General features: G+C 40.7%; 1 protein-coding gene across 1 annotated transcript; it reads left to right on the top strand.

Moving 5' to 3' along the window:
- Positions 1-570: 570 nt before the first annotated feature.
- On the top strand, positions 571-21,669 carry tdrd7b (tudor domain containing 7 b). Its single transcript, XM_073475273.1, has 20 exons — positions 571-646; positions 2,145-2,351; positions 2,639-2,783; positions 7,693-7,900; positions 11,014-11,096; positions 12,065-12,273; positions 12,798-13,154; positions 13,259-13,566; positions 13,651-13,843; positions 14,025-14,136; positions 14,580-14,782; positions 14,865-14,999; positions 18,478-18,561; positions 18,816-18,950; positions 19,096-19,206; positions 19,464-19,612; positions 20,270-20,502; positions 20,601-20,784; positions 21,044-21,204; positions 21,449-21,669. The coding sequence occupies exons 2-20, from the start codon at positions 2,145-2,147 to the stop codon at positions 21,667-21,669; spliced, it is 3,438 nt and encodes a 1,145-aa protein (XP_073331374.1). The 5' UTR covers positions 571-646.
- The last annotated feature ends 379 nt before the right edge of the window (positions 21,670-22,048 follow it).

The following is a 22,048-nucleotide window of genomic DNA, read 5'->3' as shown; positions in this document are numbered from 1 at the left end:
ACTGTCTGTGTAGAGCAAGGTAGAATATATTTTTACAGCTTTTATAATGACTTACATAGACTTTTATAACAATTACTCATGGCAAAGTTTCACTGGGTGTTTATTTTGCCTCTTTCTGTACTCCCGGCTAGGATGACTCGAAAGCTTTCAAGCTAGCTCGGACGCAAAGCAGTACTTCCGGTAGTGACTTTCAAAGTAAGAACTTGTGTGACAAATATGCCAAGTAAAGAATACCCGGTGAGTTTTATTATGAAGGCAAAATTTATGTGCTTCCGGTCTTTTGACAGCGTTTCCCAGCTAACTCGACGGGCCGCTGTCCCTGAGGTGGCAGGAGGATTTAACTCGATGTTACGCACGATACCGTGCCTGAGCGGACTGTACACCGGGTCTGGTACATTCTACCGGCGTCATTCAATCTATCAGGGCCATTTAAGGACAGTTTCGTTCAGAAAACGAAAAAAAGACGGGCAAACTTCATCCAAATAAGTTGGTCCCGATGGAGGGTGTGGAGTCGAAGTGTGACGCGTTACGTCATTCATAGTTTCTCTATCCCGTCTGTTGTCTGCGCTGCAGAAAGTGGCCAGATCAACAAGTGGCCTAAACCCATCGCATGCTGAAGTAGGCCTATTTTCTCACAACTAGGCAGGTAAATCTGTAGATCATTTCACTTGTTTCCTGTGCAACCTTTTTCACATGTCTCTTTACCTTTACCATCCAGGCTCAGTACGAAATCGCCTACGAGTATATTTCTAAATTCTTAAATAACAAGGAATAGACTTTGTAATACAAGTTCCGAAAGGAGATGAACTCGCATCACAAACCAGCGTGTCAAAAATAATATTAATACTTAATGCCTGATGCAAAATTGATGAGATAGATTCCTGCAGTCTGTTTATTCCTGTCCACTGAGCAAAGCACAGATACCAAGACAAGACTACCTGAGAAATTTAAACAGTGTCACCATTTTAGATAGCTGTTGTAGGCTGGCCACTTGTTTTGAAAGTGTTGCATTGGACAGACCTCGAAGCTTAAAGTTTGAGCCGTTTGTTGAGGGTGTGTCTCCACGTCCGCAAGAGTCTGGATTTTTACTATCACACCGAATATTTGTTGAAATCATGGGATTTAATCGTTTTTCTTGTTTTTTACTTTTCACGAATATCATAAAAACTCAGGTTCGTAGATTTATGTGCATTCCTCTGTAGGGTGGTTTGGTTTGGCTGCAGACAAACTGAAAGTGTTTTGTTTTTCTGCAGGGAGATGGAATGTAACAGGGTGTACAACAGACAGAGGGGAAATCAGTAACATCTTGAAGCTAAAGCTCTTCACCCAAATGTCTCCCAAGGGCTACAGCAGTACTCTGTGCCTTTGATAAACAAGACAGAGTAAAAAATTGAGTGAAATCACCAAAAAGTACCTGCTTATTTGACAGTATAGTTGAATTTCTCTTCAGAAAAATAGATGTCCGTGTTTGTTTTACTAGCATTGACTAGACATATTGGAAAAACAAAACATTTATTTGACCATACAGCACATACAAAAAAAATATCCTCATTATAAAAAAATCTTAACCAGCATTTCTAGTTGCCTGTGCTGTCTGTATCAGGGTTTAAGCCTGATTACAATAAACAGTTTGCTTTCGAAATCTGATCAACACTTAATGAAAACCTGCCTAACCAGTCGGTCATTGGCACAGGGGATGAACTCAATGTATGTGCAAGCTATTACAAATGTGGTTTGCGTCATCATATCAGCAGTCACTCTCAGTCTTACTTGCTACTTTCATGTTTTAGGGAAAACAAAACGAAAATGAAAAGCTTACATCAAAATGAGTTTGTCATGAAGTGTGTCGGATTGGTTCTGCTGAATTCTGTGGGTTTTGTTCCTTCTTTTGTTTGCATGGTTTGTATGAGCTAGTAAATATTCTTTAGCATCTCTACATCTGTCAGTACATTAATTAAGATTCTGTTTTAATGTAGAGTGTTTCTGCCCTCAGTGTTCCTTTATTGACTTGTTCAGTTATTTTTAGATGGCCAGATTTAGCTGTTCCAATTTCCACCTTTCAGCTAATCCATTTCAGCGTTAGTTTTGTTTACTTGCTTGCTCATTTATTGAATTGCTTTTTTGTTTGTTTGTTTGTTATTCAGATGGCTGACGTGGAGCTGGTGAAAAAGATGCTGCGGGCCGTCCTCCAGGCCAACAAAGGCGGAGTGTCATTGTCCCGTCTGCAGTCGGAGTACAAGGAGCTGACCGGGGAGCAGATACCACACAAACAGATGGGACACAACCACCTGGACGCACTGCTAGCCAGCATGCCCTCTTTAGTCCGCGTGGAGCGCAACCGCTCTGGAGAGGTGTGTGTTTGTGTGTGTGGCTGCTACAGGATGCTTGGTTTGAAGGATAGATGTGTACACATATTTAGCCATGATTAAATAATTTGATTTATTTCTTAATTCTTTTGTCCTTCTCTATTTTCTCTCTGGTATTTAGGTGATATGTGGCTAAAGGTTAAAAACCATGCTACAATGTATCCAAAGTAATTTTGGATATGATGCACACTTCAGGGTTAAGAGGTAAAAACTCAATCTTTAGATGAATCTGTTATTGACAATAGTATGTACTCCTCGCTCTCTTTCTCCAGACTCTGTGTTTTGCCTCAGGGGCCAACGAGACAGCCCATATAGCCAAGGTAGTGGCTCGTCAGCGCAGCTCCAAGAAGACAGGCCGACCCCACCTGGTCAACACCCAGATGAGGGTCAAACCGGCTGCTCCACTCGTCCTCAATGGTAAGATTTTGGACCACTATTTTGGGGCTTTTCCAAGCATTACCACAGTTACATAGCCATTCTTTTTAGCTTACCTTAAAAATAACTTTCAGTTGTTTTTGCATATATTTTTTTAATTTAACTTCATTCTAGTTATATTTACCATACAATTAAACAACTAGGAGACTCAACACCTCAACCTTCTTAGTTTCTGTGTGAGAGACTGCGAGCTGATATATTCAGTCATTTAAGGGAGAAAAAGAATTGTCAAAGCAATGGTTTTTGGATGTCATGGGTTTACCATTACAGTGTTCAACAGGAAACTAATCCAGTTTCACGAGCTGCACATACCACCTGTAATCTTACAGACTTTCCCTTTTATCAGCCTCTCCTGGAGAACACATATTTAGCTCTATCCAATTACACAGATGTTCCTGGTCACAGGGTGTGTTAAATCACTTAGGTATTAGATCAAATGTCACTGAAGTTACTGCAAAAATGTACAGTACATCTACTATATACTGTGTATCTTAAAGCTCATTTGAAATCATAACAAATACGTTTTTGGCTCTTAAAGTGTAAATAAATATGGACTGGAGTCATGAATAGTCTGGCAGCTCTGTGGCTAGGAGGTAAGCACTGTAGCACTGCAAGAAGAACTGGTGTTGGATGTCTTCTGTGTGTTGGGCCATTGTGTGTATCCAAACGCTGTAATACAACAATAGATATTTATAAAAGACTTGAATGTCTCTCAGATGTGAATGAATGGCTACTTGGTGCGACATGAAATGCCCCAGAACTTCCCATCAGAACTGTTTTCATTGTGAATATAGAAAAAAGATAGCCTTCTTTTGGTTGGAAAGCTACCGGAGCGATCCAGAAATGCAGAGAACATGAGATGACACAAGAACATGCTTTATAGTCAGTGTGTGTTGACTCCAACAACACAGGACAAGACATGGGTGTATTCATTCATTTATTCTATAATAGAGAAGTGGAAGCCGATAGAAATGGTGCAAGGCTGAATCGTGAGTCAGTCTTCATTTTCTCAGGAGGTTGCGTGCCCGGTTGCAGACAAAATTTTATAGTGAAAGCAACGTTTATACGGAACCAATCTAAACACTGCGGTGTCATTATTCTATAGCCATTACATCATTCAATCAACATTTACTTTATTATGATACATTAAAGCAAAAACGGATCTATTGCCAGTTAAATAAAAAATATCATTACCGTTTCTAAAAGTACATAAATGTTTCTAACACACCCGAAGGGCACGAAGACACAACACCAGTGTGACCCTGCAGACAAGTTGAATCTAAAGATCTAAAGATTATTTTCATTATCGATTCATCTGTTGATTATTTTTAATGTTAAACAATTAATCATTTATCATATAAAAGAAACATTTTCCAGAGCCCATAGTGACACCCTCAAATTGCTTCTTGTGTCCAAAACCTCAAGCAGCAAATCCTTCCACTTAGGAAGGTATTACGAGTACTTGGTTGACTTTTGTGCTTGCAAAAAATCTTTGGCAATAAAATTACTTTCGATTGAATAACGAATTAATCAACTAATTGTTGTGGCTGTAGGACAAATAACAACATGCCTTGGATTTGGCCAGCAGGTCCCCCTGTTTACATAGTGATGACAGAGTGGTTTTGTTTTCTACCCCTTGTGTCTTTGTTTTCTAAAATAATGCTGTGTTTTATTTATTATTCCCTAACTAAACACATTTTTACAAAACCAAAGTAAGCTGTAAATATATATTTATTTAATACATACTTATTATATTCTTCCCTAGGAGATTTATTGAATATTTCTAACCCTTTTTCCAGACTCCTCTTGGGATTGGTGCTACAGTGCAGCAGCACTGCAGAGAGAGAAAACTAGAAAGTGTTCAGCGCCTGTATCAGTGCTGTGACAATGCAACATTAGCAAATGCTTTCTGTGGTGCAGCCCGGCAGTTTGTGGATGAATGACTGGCCTGTTTAACTGTTGCTCTGTGGAGACCTACAGTTCCTCAGGCACTAAGAATATCACACGCACATGCACTCAAGCAGACAGGTGCATCAGGTTCATACGTGTGCAAAGATGCCGTTTTTTCTGACTTTATTCGCTGTGTAAATGCACAAAACTAACATGCATCCTCATATGCAAACATGCTATCACACAAACCCCTTCTGACATACAGAGGCATGTATGCAGATGTCTTTTTAGCTCACACACCACTGCTAGACTGCGATGCTGCAGAATATTCCCCGAGAGTCAGAGGAGGTAGTGGGAGGTGGTAGTGCATGGAGGAGAGGGAGAGGAGGAGAGGCAGCGAGAGGGTCGGAGGAAAATAGAAACAGAGGGATGGTGAAATGGGAGGGAGGGGGTGGACAGATGATAGGGAAGGAGGGAGTCTAAAAGAGAGAGAGAGGGAGGGTGGAGTGTTGAGATTTGAGGCGAATGCAGCCTATAGCAGCTGAGACTCAGCTGCAAACGAAGAGCAGCTGATTCACAAATCAACCTTTCCATCTCCCTCTCTCTCCCTCTTATTCTCTCCTCCACCGCCTCACCAGGATATTGATATTCAGGCAGAGACAGACCAGGGACTGTGTGTCCATGCTGGTGAGGTGACGCGGCGTCTGCTCTGACTGCGTGTGTGTCTGCTTGTCCTTGCCTATATTTGCATGTGGATTTAAGCTTGAGCCTGGGTGTGTGTGTGTGACTGCTGAGTTTTTATAATGTTTGTGCGTATGGAAGTTTTATTGATTGATTAATTGATTAATTAACTGATTTATTAATCGAATGACTGCCAGTAGCTCTTATATTATAAGTAGCATATCCTCTTAGAGAGAGGAGTAAAATGGGTTTGGAAATTGCCTCAGTGATGACTTTTGAAGGCAAAGTTGCTTGTTTTGTTTTGTCACGGGAAAGATTTCATGAGATTTAGCGAGAACAGAAGGATGAGAGAACAGGAGAAAGTTCTAGATCTCACTAAAGGAATAGAGAGATGAGGAAAGGAGTGAAGATAAAAGAAGAGGCAGTGGGAGGAAGAACAGAAAAAGAAGAGGGAGTGTGGGAGTGGGAATGACTAAGGGTTATGCACAACAGGGTAAGCTGGTGATGTCACTTAGCAGAAATGTGATGTCATGTCGGTCTGATGTAACATCAGAGGGATCTATCACAGATTACAGTTACTGGGTTTTGTTATCATATTAGAATAATGCTGTGACTTGGTGTACTCTTCTCAGCAAGAAGAGATGTTACCAGTCTTGAAAAAGAGTATGTTTAAAACGTTATAAAATGAATTATCAAAAGAATGTGAAAAATAGCAAATTTAGCATCATGACATATATGTAATTTATTACAGAGATATCTACTGAAGTTAGCATGCTAACCAGCTAGCCCCAGCCTGTCCAGTCCAAAGCGCCCGTGCTCGCAATATAAACACCAACACTCCCCTGGTGCTCTGAGCTCCAAGTCTGGACTGCTAGGTGCATGCTTAAGCGAGCTAATTAGGTAACAGCAGCTACAGTTAGCAGCAGTTTGCGGTTATTTTGGTGATATGCTGCCCAATTTTTGTTAAGAGTTTGATTTAGACAGCTGGCCAATTCTTGCATATTGCACCTTTAACTGAGGAGATAATTGTTAAGGCAAATCAATCATCCAATAAGGGTTGAGAGTTTTAAATACAATTTTTATTTTTTATTTATTCAGGGTATTAGTATCCAGCATATATATTGTCATACATGTCATAATATAACTTTAAGGAAGGCAAGTTTTTCCTACTGTAAGTAGTCTCCTGAATTGTATTAGGAAACTATTCTATATCCCTATTGGGTATTGATAGCAATAGCACCATAACACAAAATAAAATCAGGCCCATTTGGAATATTACAAATCTTTTAAAGTATTGAATGAGTTTAACATTTTAGGAAATGCACTTGCTGAGGGTTAGATGACATGTCTGTACATTAACTATTGAGCATCTAGAGCCAAGCATCGGGGCGGCTGTAGGTCAGGAGGTAGAGCGGGTCGTCTAGTAATCGGAAGGTCACTGATTCGAATCCCGGCTCCCCTCAGCTACATGTCGAAGTGTCCTTGAGCAAGATACTGAACCCCAAATTGCTCCTGATGAGCAGTTGGCGCCTTGCATGGCAGCCTCCGCCATCAGTGTATGAATGTGTGTGTGAATGGGTGAATGTGCCAAGTATTGTAAAGCGCTTTGAGCTGTCAGTAGACTGGAAAAGCGCTATAGAAATGCAAGACCATTTACCATTTACCAAGCATCGATTAGCGTAAATTACTACAGGGAGTTTTTAGCTGGTTATGAAAACAGTCTCAATTCAATTGATGCCTCTGCATGACCTACATAAGTGGTGGTTTTACAAGGAGTTGTGTGCTGTAGCTAACTATTTTCTGAGTTCAGTGACTTCCTGGAGTCCCTGCTGGTTGTCCCTCTCCTCCGCAGCAAGTTAGTCTGCTGAACTTTACAGGTGCTGGTTAGGTGCTACCTGTTTCTTCCCCTGGTTCAGGTCTTTATGCAAAGATAAGATAAGCTAATTGACTCACTGCTCCACCTCCATAGTTAATACAGTGATATTTCCTGGACCTTTCCCACTCATTTATTACACAATTCAACTGGGAATTTAACCTGATAAATCCACGAGTGTAGGTAGTTTTCTCAACTTCTCAAAAGATGTCATTTTGAATTTGTGATATTGTGTTGTTGCTGCTTGCTGGCTGGCTGATTGGAGCTCAGATGATCATCAGATCTACTGTGTCTACATCTCCACATATCCATGACACTGCCCTCCAGAAAGACACACTGCCCTATCTCAGCATCAGGTTTAGCTGAGTCAGGGTGAGTGTGCACGCCAGTGTGTACTTTAAGTTCATAGCTTTACTTCCCTAGTTTGCTTTCTCTTTCTCTGCACAGCCAAACCTCAAACCTCTCTGAGGCAGCCGAACCACCGCGGGCGAGGCGGGGGTCGAGGAGGAGGTGGCGGCCGAGGGGGAGGACATGGAGACTTCAGACAGGCGAGGGACATGAGGGATGGCCAGTCAGAGGGCAAGTCTGGGGCGCATCCAAACAAGATGTCCAATCAGAACACACCCAACAGGAGAGGGAACACATCTGCAGAGAAGTGAGTGAGGGGATCATCAGATTTTTTGATGATTTTTTGTGATCACTTTTATTGTGTTTGAAATGGAACATTCTTTTTGCTATTGAGGAATCTGTAACAAAATGTGAATTTTAAACAGAAAATGTGATTTGTTGCAGGCATTTAGTATGAAAAAACAGCTTTAGCTCATATCCCAATGCTGAGGTTCCACATATCTGTGGGATTTTATGGCACAATTATATGTGGAAGTCACCAGGCAGGCTTCTACGCCACTGAGGAAATCAGAGTAGAGGAATGTGTAAATGACCGACGAGCTCGGAGGAGTTAGATCTTATGCCAGAATATTGTAGATACAGTCAGGTTTTTTAAAATGATTTCAGCTGTCTCATACAATTATGAAAATCAAAAAGTAATCTTTGGGGATAATTTGAGGAGTGGTGAGCTATACCTCTTTAACCATATTTGTGGGTCACTCTTCACTATCCAGTCCAAACTACAGTCTTTCTTTCTCTCCTTTAGCTCTTTCTTTCTCTCTTTTTCTGTATCTCTCTTTCTCTCTCTCTGCCCCCCCCCCCCCCCCCCCCCCCCCCCCCTCCTCCTCTCCTCCCACCTGTGTGGTCTGAGCTGAATCAGAATAGGCTGCTGGTGAATGGGAGCCTGGTTGAACTCTGGTTGGTTTCTGAGTGCAAACAGCCTCCCTGTTGCTGCTTATTCAGCACTGGGTTGATGCTGTGCTCTCTAGATTATTCTGGCTCTTTCTCTATCTGTCTCTGTCTGTGCTTTTTCTCTTTATCTCTTTGCCTCGCCATCTTCATGTCCATCTACATTTCAATTGTTCATTTTCATTTGTTTCTTTATTTTATCCATTAATCATTTAATCCTTCTTCCCTTTCTCCTTTACACTCTTCATGATTTCATCGGTTGATTAGTTGAGTAGTTTACCCAAATCTATCATGCCTTTTCTAAAAATCAGCACTCATTCCAATAGACTTTGGCCTTATCATTCACCGTGAACATGATTGAGTTAAAACCTGATTCATTGTTGTTGAAGAAGCCATCTAGAAGCATTGTCAGATACTATCTATCTGCTTTGCTTAAATAGTGAGTCAAGATTAATTCAGCTCCATCCCTCCGCGGCTCTGTTCGTCTGTCCACTGTGAAAACAACTGACATCAGTCCTCTGTCAGTGTCTCCATGGGTGTCCAGTGTGTCACTGGCCCTCCGCAGCACAATGGGGCGGCAGGGTGGGAAGCCCGGTGCGTTGGCAGGGGACACGAGCCCAGAGCAGGGGGGACGTGAGCCCTTTCTAATCCCCGCTCTATTCTCTGGTAGATTAACGCTTCTAAACCGACACAGAATGAATCAGCACATCTCTCTGTATCCATCTAGATCTTCCATTGGACAGTACAGTCATCATTTGTGTGTCTGTGTATTAGTGTGCCTGCAAATGCACTATGGGTTGCCTGGTGGTACAATGGTAAATTCAGCAAACAGGTAGCATAATATTACAGTTTAAATACTTTAATTGAAATGAAAACACAGGAGAAATGAGTCAAGGAAGATTGTCTGTACCTTGAGGGGAGAGTTCTTGTAGGCATTCAGGCAAATGCTGCTTCCACCTGTGGAGAGAAAGTATAATATAATGAGGTTGTGTTAACAAGCTTCAGTGACTCTCAAAACTGCTCCCTAACATAGGTAAGAGAGCTAGAGATAGCAGAGACAGCAGAGAGTGGTGCATTATGCAGTGTCGGACTTGACCTTGGTCTTGGTCTTTGTCTTGACTGGATCTAAACCCCTCAAAGTCTTGGTCTTGTCTTGGTCTCAATACACTCCGGTCTTGGTCATGACTTGGTCGAGGTGTAGTTGGTCTTGACTACAACACTGGCACTCAGTAGCTGTTTTAGGGGTTTCAATCATATCACACAATCTTCCCCCACAAATGTAGTTTGCCTATGTTCAAATTTCCATGATTTCTGAGCACTTTAAGGGTTTTGTCTGTCTCTTTGCTGAAGACCCAAGGTGCATTGTCCTTGTTATGCTGGCCTTAATGAAAATTAGTGTTTGAATGAACGTTTTGGTTTAAATTGTAACTGACAGGCACTGCTTGTGCCAATATAATTGTTTTTGAGTTATTTTTGAACTCTCAGAGTTGTTTTTTATAGGGGAAAAATACAAATATGGTTTCCAAATGAAAATGTATCTCCAATGGACACCTCAACATTTATTCTACTGACATCCATTATACAGCCATTTTGGTTATTGAGTTCCTTCAGGAATTGATTAATTGAAGCCTAAACCTTAAGCCGCAGTGGTTTGGTGTCGAGTCCAGGGAACCATCAGTGATGGTGTAATTTCATTAACCAGCCAGAAAGAAAAACTAATTTAGGTCAGTGGACTGCAGAGATCTATGTATGGGCGTTAAAGTACTTTAAACCTTCTCACAGCCATTCAGGGTCACAAAGCAAATGGCCTTTTTCTCTCTTTCTTTATTGATTGCTTGGTTCCATTATTAGCTATGCACCAGGGTGAGGCAGGGATTGGAACTGAAAAGAGAAACTAGAAGAGAAATGTTTAAACAAAGCAGTTAAGGTGTCATTGAGTTGATGAGATTTACATATGAGATAAGATTCCATACATCAAATCAGTTCAGCCAAGTATACAAAAAGAAATGGATATTTTACACATGGATTTCCGGTTTGTCACTGGCTATGTCTGAGGAGTAGCATCTGATATACTACGCACAGTGCGATGCAGTATCCAGTGTGCTGTATCTCATGACCCATTGTTCTCTAGACCAATGGGGGATGAGACAGTTTGATTAATGGCTTGTGATACTGAGGACAAACCACAAAACACTTTGTCTTTCACTGATTTTAAGCAGGTTATCTGGTTAGACTTTGAGATGTTACCAGAGTGCGTTTTAATAGATCTCATAATGTGCTGTGCCTAATAAGAGATTACAGATCAGATATGCAGCACAGAGCCAGAACCAGGCTTTAAAACTGAAGTCAGAATTTACTGACTTTTTTCAAACTGTGCAAAAAACAGAAAAAGTCTGCCTTCATCACAATATTCTTCTCCTCCAGAGCCCATAGAGAGTAATCCTCTTCATTGTTCTGTTTTCTTGTGTCCAGGCCAGACAAGAGGATGACCCTCCCGTCACGGTTTCAGAAGGAGGTGCATGCTCACCTTTCCAGAAACCCCCAACAGACTGGGCGTAAGTAGGACAGGCTGTTTTTTATTACACTAAAAATACATTTTGTGTAGCTTTTTGTCCTCTAAACGAATAGAAAAACTCCAACACCTGCATTACTTCAGATGATTTAAATGCTTTCCAGCAGCTCTAAGCATCACCCGCGGACATATACATTTAAGGCTCAAATCAAAAGGACAGCTTTTTTTGTCACGTCCGTCTGTCTCTTACCTGTATTAGACCTATATTATTTTATGGTGTGTGAAAGAAACCCTGTCTCAGTTGTTTCCCTGAGGTTCCTGCAGACATGAGTTGTATTTTAAAAGCTTTAAACTGAAATCAGTTCCCAGGTGTCTGTCTTGTCTGTCTGATCCTCCCTCCTCTGTACTCACTCTCCCACAAGTCTTTACTTCAGCTTAAAATGTGTTTGTTGTCATGTTTCTGACATGTTTATTTTAGACCCTTTCAGATAGAAGAGACTGTTAAAGTTGGATTCTGACTGGTTTAAGAGCCTTAACTTCCTGTTTGTAAAGACATATCCCTGATTGAAGAGGAATTTATATTAAAGAGAGACCCCTGTGTAGAAAATGTGCAATAACTATGCTCAACAGTGTGAGATAACTCAGTTCAGTTTGGTTGTTGTCATTCTAGGGATTCACACTTTGATATCAAAGATGTTTTTAGTGTAACTAAATTAAGAAAGGCAGTACTTATATGTATAAGGACAAATTCTAGGGCAAAAGGAAGCACAGCTTTATTCGTCAATATGCTCCATTATCATTCTTCTACCTGACTCTCTTTTTGATTAAAATCATCCATCTCTTTCAAGACTCAGTCCCCTCTGTTGAAGGGAAAAGCATGCCATACAATCCTCAAGTTCCAGGGGCGAGAATATCAAAGTGGAAGCAGTAATTGCCTGCGTGTGTGTGTGTGTGTGTGTGTGTGTGTGTGTAATCTCTCTTTTCATCTGTGTTTTTCCTCCAATCATCCAGCACCCTTGAACCTGAATGAGAGCTCCGGCTCAGACAAAGGAAGACCCTACAACCCTCAGCAGGTCCAGGGTCGCATCAGGGAGATCCTGGGGAAGTACAGTAACGGCTTCTGGGTGTCGAAGCTGCCTCAGATCTACAGAGAGTTGTACAAACAGGACCTGCCTACCGAGGCCATCAAAGACCTGGAGACCTGGACGCACATATGCACTGTATGTACTCCGTATGTTACTGTAGTTATTTAATATGTCGCTATTATTAGAAATATATGTTTACAAATAATTATTGCAAAAAATTACTTTTGTGCTATGATGATAATAATGATAAAACAGTGGTGCTGATGAAGGCATAATTGTTTTATCCTGTTAAAGTAACATTTAACTTTTAACCTTAAAATAACAGCTTCAAAATAATTTTGATGGTACAGTGTCTTGTAATAGGGTGAATGGTGTCTCAGCCACTATCCCTATCACTTGTTTCTGCACTATGTTACTTCAATGAGAGGGTAGGATCACAGCGTTACATACATGTTTACTTCAAGATAAAAGTTTTTAACACATAACATTGTTGTGAATGAGTTTTGTTTGTAGTTAGCACCTACATTACGTCAACAACAATACCAATGCTTAAAAATGTATCATTAAAAACAATGCTTAGTTCATGAATATTTAGTCACGTTCAGTTAGTATTGCCTACAAAATGCTTTATACTGAGTCCTCTCCATTTCTTCTTCTAGGTAGAGAAAACCTGCAGCAGCAACCCCTCAGAGCTGTTACTCTACCCCTCCAAGGAACAGACCACTGCATCCTCCCCTTCACCTACCATTAACCCAAACTCCAGCTCTGCCCCAAACACCCCCACAGACAAACCCTCACATTCCCCTGCCCAGCAAAGACCCCCCAGCAACCACCTGACTCGCTCTGGTTCTCGCTCTCCTCAGTCTCCACCATCATCCTCTTCGTCCCCCAGCCCTCCCTCGTCTCCTGCCACCCTCAGCCCCGACCTGAAGCTGAAACTGGAGGAGCTGTTGGTGAAGTACTCCAACGGCCTGTGGGCACATGCACTGCCCAAGCTCTTCCAGGACACCTACAAAGTCAGTGACCCTTTGAAACACCATTACATTAATGTCATTAACACATTCAGGAGCGAGTTGCACTTAATGTATTTTTTTGTAATGTTTTTTATTTTTTTTACAAGACCAAACTGTCCGGACATGTCCTGGAGAACCTTCACCTCCTCTCCGACTTCTGCACCATCGACTATCCAATGCCTGACAACCCCAAAAGGGCCATCTTGTACAGGAGGAGCAGCACTGAAGGTGGAGCCGGAGAGGACGAGAACTGTAATAGGAGGAACTCCTCAGTCAGTGAGGAGGAGCTGAGGGTGAGGCAGGAGCTGGGGAGGAGGCTCAGTAACCATGCGGTGCCTTCTCTGCAGATCCCCAAAGAAGAGTACCCCTCTGTGCTGGTTGTGGAGGCCACAAACACCAATGGAGTTATACTCAGGTAGGAGAGAACTGTGTGTGTGAATGTGCTGTAAGAATCGACAGTCCGTAAATGTCTCACTGTCTGTCTCTCCTCCTCTCTCAGGTACATTGGTGAGGGTTACTCCCAGGCCCAGGAGTCCATGGAGGATGAAATGAGGGAGTTTTATGGTCTGAACCAAAGCAGTCCATCTCCTTTGTCATCTCCATCATCAGGCCAACTTGTTGCCGTTAGGGCAGAGGAGGAGGAGGAGATTCTGAGGGCGCAAGTCTGCGAGGTCATGGCCGACAAGGTCAAGGTGAGACGGACACAAGTCATTGAAGGCCAAGTGATATATCCAAGACAAATAAATGCATAAATCTTATCAAATCCAGATGCGGTGTCCTGTAAGGAACAGGATGGGGAAGGTTTGCAGATGAACTGTCTGATTTTGAGATGAGAAGAAACATTATTAAACCCTGTGGTCTTCGACTTTTTAGGTGTACTATGTGGATCATGGCTTCTCAGAGGTGATCAGCAAAACCAAAGTGTTTGAGCTGCATGAGAAGTTTTTCCAACTGCCTTTCCAGGCGACCAAGTGCAAACTAGCAGGTGAGAATATAGCACCAACACGTCATCAGTAGTTGATTAATCAGTTAGTAAATCTAAAGAAAATGAATTGCCAATTATTTTGATAATCCATTAATTGTGTCATTTCAAGCAAAAATGACAAACATTTGCTGGTTACTGCTTCTTAAATGTGAGGATTTGCTGCTTTTTCTTCCTCCTCTTTCTTTTCTTTCTCATTTATGATAGTAAATGAAGAGTCTTTGTGTTTTTGTCGGGCAAAAGACACAATTTGAAAAACATATCTTTGGGAATTGTGAATAGTATTTTCACAATTTTTTCGACCTTTGATGGACTGAACAATTAATTGATTCATTGTGAAAATAATCAGCAGATTAGACAAAAATGATTACAATCATTAGTTGCAGCCCTAATCATCACTACACTCAAAAAATGTGACTTGTGTACATGTGTGTGTATTATTCGAGGCCTGGAGCCATTCTGTCAGGAGCCTGCTGTGCTGAAGAAGTTCGAGACAATGGCAAGTGGAAGGATCCTGTTGGCAGAGATCCTAGAGAGAGGGCAGACCCCTCTTGTCGTCCTGTACGACACATCACAGGATGATGATGTTAACATCAATGCTGCCTGCATGAAAGCCCTGCAGGACAAGACACTGGCCAGCCCGTTACAGGTACAGGAGAGTGTGTGCATGTCTGCTGTTGGGTCAGTGTGAGTGTGCAGCACACTAAACTCTCATCACTGGCTCTCTGCAGGTGAACAGTGCTTATATGAACGTGACTGTCAGCAGCGTCTGCTCCGATGGGACCATCTACTGCCAGCTGCCCTCCAGAGGCCTTGCCAAGCTGAATGAGATCCTGGAGAACATAGAGACATACTTCCACTCCCAGGTTAAACAACAAGCTACATGTGATGTCTCAGTGCCTTTTTGAAACCATACATTTCAAAGTATTGAGAAATAGAATAATCTATTGTTGTTTTTGGTATTTTCAGGGAATATATAGACAACAAGAAAAAATAAAGCGGAGTGATCATTTAACATCACTAAATCATTATATTCAACGTGGTGCAATTAGTGTGATTAAATCAATAAATAGAACTATAGGTATGAGGACAACACTGACATTCTTGTCGTATGGTACTAAGGATACAAGGAGAACCTCACTTTTAGAAGAACAAACTATATTCAGTTTCAGTAAACAACTACAACTAGCAGAGAATCACTGTGATTATGACATCTACTGTAGAGCAGTTGTTCTTGTAGAAGGAGGTTTGTGAAGGCTGAGAACACTGTAGTTCTTTTTATGTGATTGATTTCATTGTAGATTTATAGGCCTGTTCTTGATCTGGAACTATAGCTGTATAATTTATTGCTTCCTTGTGTTCTGTTCGTCTCAGCTCTCTTGTGCTTTCCAACCTTTTCTTTGTATCGCGTGTCATGGTGTCCTTTTTTAAGTTTAGTAGGTGCAGCAATTGCATTAAATGTTTGAAAATGTGTATTTATTAATAGCATCACTATTTCTAAATTGATCACACATGGCAGGCTCACAGATGTGATGCATTCCCTTAACTGGAAATGAGAAGAGCCTTGCCATGCGCCGAGTACTGTATGACTCTCTGTTAAGTGTAGTACTCACAGCGAGTAAACAGACTAGACTAGCACTCACACATTCATCTTAAAAGCCTGTTGTAAATGTATTGGTGGTGCGTTGCTTCTTTCAGGCATGTTGTATTGTGGACAGATTGTGATTAGGTTGATAATCCGGAGTTAAGACATTTCCAAACCACTTAATCTGTTAGCAGCACAGTGGAGCTGGTGCTTTTTCTAGGCGAGCCACTGCTGTCCTTTAAAGCTCACTAACGCTTTACGTCAGTGTTAAGGTAAACACTGTGGAGTCTGGTAATGTACTTTTACCAAGGCTAGAGACTTCTTGCGAGCTTGCATCAGTCTAGAGAAACTGAACTTGAAATCAGCAGTAATGCAGGGAGGTAATCAGATTTTTATACATGTTATTTTCATTACTTACTTCATAGAAATTATTTCTACAACCTGTAACTGGATGGCCTGGTTTAGTGTTTCTATTCAGAAGGAGGTTCAGAGAATCACTAACAATTAAATTATCCACTTTGGTTACATTACAAGTTCATCTTTATTTGTCCATGAAGGGCAGATGGTTTTGCAGCATAGAGTACAACATCAAAATACACAACAAACAAAAAAAGAAAACAGGCCCAGCAGCACTACATCAATGAACAAGCATAATCATCAGGACAGCAATAAAAACAATACAATGGTGACTATCCTGCCATCCCTGTAAATAAGCATAACACTCCTAATTTAAAAGACATCAACGTAATCAGCAAAATGGTCCAGCAACAGCAGCATAATCAGAATCAACATAAACAAGCACAAAGTATGGCCAGCATAGCTTCACAGTCAACGTACATCAACAAACTGTACCAGCAACTACAACAACATAATAAAAATCATCATAAATCGTCCTTCAGTTAGGCCAACATGCTCATAATGGGCAGTCACCTCCTTTTCCCTGTATTGAGGAGGGTAATGGCTGTGGGGATGGATGAGTGTTTGTATCTGTTAGTCTGGTGGCAGGTGTTAAAGGGTAGGGATTGAAACTCCCTGATGAAGAGGTTGGAGTGGAGTCTAACAGGATGGAGTTTGCCCTCTTCATCACCTGACTGTCGTACAGAACAGAAAGGCTACTCTGCTGGACACTTATGATTGACGCTTATATGATTATCCATAGTTGAGACCAGCAAACTGTGTATAGGTTATCTGTCAGTTTAACTCCCTCTGCTGGAGTTTGTAACTTTCCTGTCATCTTTAAACTGTTGGGTGACGGTTTATATTAAGATCCTTGTTGTAAGCATTAGTTTTTAGGTTAAGCCCCTTATAAGATGCTTAATGAGACTATACTGTATATCCATTGATTACAGCATATTGACACATTTATTGTTAGATTGTAAGCACTTACAAGAAACTTGTCAACATTTTCTTGACTCTGAAGAACGTAAATAAAAACCTTAAAAGCTACTAACACATTGATTAAGTTAACTAACTTACTAATTATATCATTGGTTAACCTTATCTAAGCTTTTTTGTTGCTTTATTAAGATCATTAACACTTTATTACTTACTTTATTACTAACAGTTAATTATACTTATTGCAACTACTGGATTGAAAGCGAGAACAATGTCTTGTTAGGGTTAATAGGTCCAAAAAACTAATTAGGCTTTTAATAACTTTCTTAAATGTCTATAAACTTTTGACAAGTTGCTTATAAGTGCTTATAAATGTCTTATAATCTAACAATGAACATGTTTATTATGTTCTCATTAACACATATATACTCTTATTAATGTTAATAACTATCTTGCAAGGACTTATAAGGCCCTTATTACCTATTAGTGTTGCCACAACACTATCATTTCTAACATCAATACAATGCCTGGAAAAATAATGGTATTCGATGCCACATTTGATTCCAGGGAAAAATTAATTCCATGACATTGAGAGCATAACATTTTAGGTATTTATAAAAGATGAAAAAAAAAAATAACAAGGCTTGTTCACTGTTTGTTAACAGCAACAGCATCTGAGAAAACTAAGGAGAGTGGAAAAAATACAGCTAGTACTGCTGTAATAAAGAATAGTAATTGAAACTATGAAGATATGTATTAATATAACAATATCACCTATTAAGTAACACAGATTAAAAGGACCTTGGACATATGAAATTTTACCAAGCTTTTGTAATAAATGTAGAAGTAAGATGCTATCACAGGTCACACATGCACCCAAAATTTGTCAAGTTCAACTAAACATTTTCAGTTGGTGCACTGGTGCGCCTTAGATTATTGCTGATTATTGTTTAAACAATTGAGGTTATCACGATTTCTTGTTATGTGTGCTGTGATTGATGCTGTGAAGAAAAACATGTTTCTGCACCTTTATTCCTGTAAACAATCATGAGCACAGTGCATTAGGAAATTAAATTATAATGTACTATATGTATGTGCTGGTGCACCCAAATTAATAAGTTGTGTGCACCAGTATAAAGTTAGTCTTGAGCCCTGTAACATATCTCTTCTAGTATTAACTTTCAACAACCCCTTATCATTCCTAGTAACTACAGATCTAAAGTCCTCATCTTTGATGTCACTGCAGTGTTCACCTGCAGCAGACTGGGTGGACCTTGTTTGTATGAACTTTTTACGATATCATTTTATTGGAGTCATAAAGGAGGAGTTACACACAGTGACCTTACTATCCCAGAGGAAGTACAGTCAGATTTAACAACAGCATGATGATTATGGTTTCATAATAAAATGTATTTCTGTTCCAGGTAACATCAGAGTTCCTTGTATCCAGACCTTTCTGTGGGAAAGGATGTCTGGCTCGCTACAAAGGCAAATGGTCCCGTGTAGAGGTAAGATGGCGCTGATCCCTGCAGAACAGACTGTGAATTATTAAACAAATCCACATATAATTAAATGGGCCTGACAAAAGGAATAAAATCACAATTGCACAATAGAGCCTGGTGTCACTAGCATGAGAGGTGCAGCAGAGGCACAGCATGTAAAACTGGCAGAAACTTTATCAGCCATCACATGTAACCTCTGAAGCAATTTGTTTGATAAATAAAAAACAAGAGGTTTCCCTGTTCTCTGCTTCTGTGTTTAGATCACCAACCTTCACGGCAGCAGAGTGCTCGACATCCTGTTCATTGATGTGGGTGTGCAGGCTTCTGTAGAGGTGTTTGAGCTGAGAGAGATCCCACCTCCGTTCCTCCGTGACCTCATGGCCATCCCACCACAGGTTGGCTTGTGTATCCCGAGTAAAACAGTCGAGCGAGATTACATGTTCATAGGATTTTTCTTATGTACTGTTATAGTAAGAAGAGCATCCCCATAAAGTTCTACAGATTATCTAAGAAAATAACATTTCTGCAATGTGTGTTTAGGCTGTGAAGTGCTGTCTAGCAGACCTGGCTGTCAGTGTTGGATCCTGGACTCCAGATGCTGTCCAGTGGCTTCGAGAGAAAGTGCTCAACACCACAGACTGTAGCATGAAGGTAAACTGCTGCCCGTCCTTCCTTATATAAACTAACTGAACTAAATTAAACCCTAAACATGTGATTTCTTTGTAACATTTGTCAATCTGATAATATCAAATACACTTACCCCAACTACCACTTATATTATTCCTCTCCTCCTCCTTTTGGCCTCCAACAAAGTGATATCTTTTTTGCATCCTGCCTCCCTCTGTTTTTCTTTTTTATGTACCTCCATACTAACCCTGAACCCCCCCCCCCCAAAAAAAAAAAAAAAGGTTGCCAAGGTAGATGAAACCAAGCGCTGCATCTACGTCCATCTTTTCACCGACAAGAGCTTCCACGACCCGGCCCGCAGCCTCAACCATCAGATGGCCCAGTCTGACCTGTTCAAACAGCGACCAGATGTTTTCCTCACGAGCCACAGGTTCCTACTGCTTTTATATTCACCTTTATCATCTCTTCGCTATCTATCTCATTGGTTCCTCAACCTGGGGGTTCTGAAGCCCACTAGAGGTCACCAAAGCTTCCTGGGGGTTCACAAGGCCTTCTTCATTTTAAGGGGTGCAAGAAAACAAAAAAAAATATGCAGTAAGCCTTTATCTCACCATTTCATTCATTCTTGTGAGAAAAACAAAATGAAATTGTAATTTTTAAAGTTCATTATTATATTATTAAGTTATTATTTCAGATATAAATGTAAAATCCAGCGGTAGGGAGAAGACGAAGAAGATTTGTCAAAAAAAATAAAAAATACATAATACAGACAGAATTAAGAAAAGTCAAAAAGTCTCTGATGTAAAATGTATCCAAATTGCTTATTTTACACAAACTTCTTCCAGTTATTGCATTCACTGTTTGGGTTAATTGTACAGTTTGTTCTGTATTATTATTGTTGTGCATTGAAAACAATATAAAATATCCATGAAATACATCATTAGTCAGGAGTCATAAGTTTACTCAATGAAAGAAAAAAGGTCCCTTTAGAAAAAAGGTTGGGAACCACTTACCTAACTAATGTTCAGTTTAAAGTTATTTATGACTTTATGAAATAAAAGTCCTGTTTGTTCCTTTAATTTCACAGCCCTGCCAAGATCTCCACACCAACTGTATCCTCCAAAACCTCCAGCAGCAGTAACTCTACTAACGGGAGTCCAGCGTCAACTTCTGTCCCAGCTAAGCCTCATCTCAGGAGGGCTCTGTCTGGACCCAAAGGAGGTGGAGGAGGCAACACAACCAGCACCAGCCCACCAGAAACACCGTCGTCCCCGTCATCCTCTCTCAAGCTGCCACCATTACTGGAGCTGCCCCCAGCAGGTAATGAAGGACAAAAATATTTCAAGGCAGGAAATCAACCATGTACTCCTTAATGTAGCCCAGAACATCACATGTTCTCATGTTTTTTTTCTCCTCAGGAAACAACATTGATGTTTATGTGTCAGTGGCATGCCATCCAGGCCACTTTGTGCTGCAGCCGTGGAGAGATATGTACAAACTGGTGGTGTTGATGGGAGAGATGATTCTCTACTACAATAAAACTGAGCAGAAACCACTTAACATAGGGAAGAATCAGATATACGCTGCTAAAGTGGAGAACAAGTGAGTTAAGCTATGATTTAATTTAATTTGATGAAAACAATGGGCACAACTGAAATTCTGATAAAAGACACAGTCTGGATACTGTCCTCAAACATTGAAAGTTGTGGCCCAAAGCAAAAAATGTAAATAAAAATAAATAAATAATGAAAGTATTATCCAATACTCTGATTTTATATTAGTGAGTATTATTGAGTATTTGTGGTGCCTTCAGTTGTGCTTTGCCTAAATATATCCACTCTTTGTCCTTTTCTCCTGTCAGCTGGCACCGTGTTTTAGTGAAAGGAGTTCTAAGCAATGGCTTGGTGTCTGTGTACGAGTTGGACTACGGTAAACATGAGTTGATCAGCTGCACCCAGCTCAGACCTCTGATCAAAGAGTTCAGACAGCTGCCGTTCCAGGGAATCACTGCTCAGTTGGCTGGTGAGTGGAGCGGACCTCTGTAAAATCCATCTTTGTTTTGTGCATGTGCAACTGTGACAATGTTTGGAACCCTGAACTGATTTGATCTATTGTGAAATTTATGATTTTTTTTTTTTTTTTTTAAGATATTTTTTTTATGTCTATCTCCACTCTTCTATTTTCATCTTATTATAGTTTCTTGGATGCTAATATTGCATTATTAACATTTAAGTTAGCTTAACCTTCGCACCTGTCTCCCTGGCAGGATTGAAGCCGAGGCAGTGGTCAGAGGAAGCTTCCATTGTTTTTAGGAACCACGTGGAGAAGAAACCACTTGTAGCCCAGCTGGAGGCCATACAGGAAGCCACTAACCCCTGGGACAGGAAGTTGACGGTCTTCCTGGTCGACACTTCGCAGGAAGAAAGGGACATCTGGGTGCATGACATCATGGCTGAATTTGCTGAGGAGCTGACGAACGAGATGTAGACAAGAGAAGATTGTCGACGAGTCTTACTAGCCGAGCAGTTGTCCTGTTGCTCACTAATGACACTGTGAGTTGTGGATAGACTAAATAGAAGAAGCTTATCCATCTTATCTATCTACCATTTAGTCAGACGGAAGGAAGAAAGAAAGAAATGAAAGAATGACGGAGGTATGAAGGTATGAGACTAAGAGAAATTGAGAGGTTTGATAGCAGGTAGAGACTGGCATTGACAGAAAGTCAAGAGGTGGAGGTGTTGTAACCACTTGCTTGTGTTTTGGGCTGTACATCGAAGGATGTTGTGATGTGATTTTGAGTGACTGCAGTGTGACCATTGGACAATACGCCCATGCATGATGTTGGTCCAAACTTGCCACTAATACT

Source organism: Pagrus major, chromosome 10, assembly GCF_040436345.1.
Source record: "Pagrus major chromosome 10, Pma_NU_1.0".
Taxonomy (NCBI): domain Eukaryota; kingdom Metazoa; phylum Chordata; class Actinopteri; order Spariformes; family Sparidae; genus Pagrus; species Pagrus major.
The sequence above is the reverse complement of the archived record's forward strand: the minus strand, read 5'-3'. Positions and strand labels throughout refer to the sequence as shown.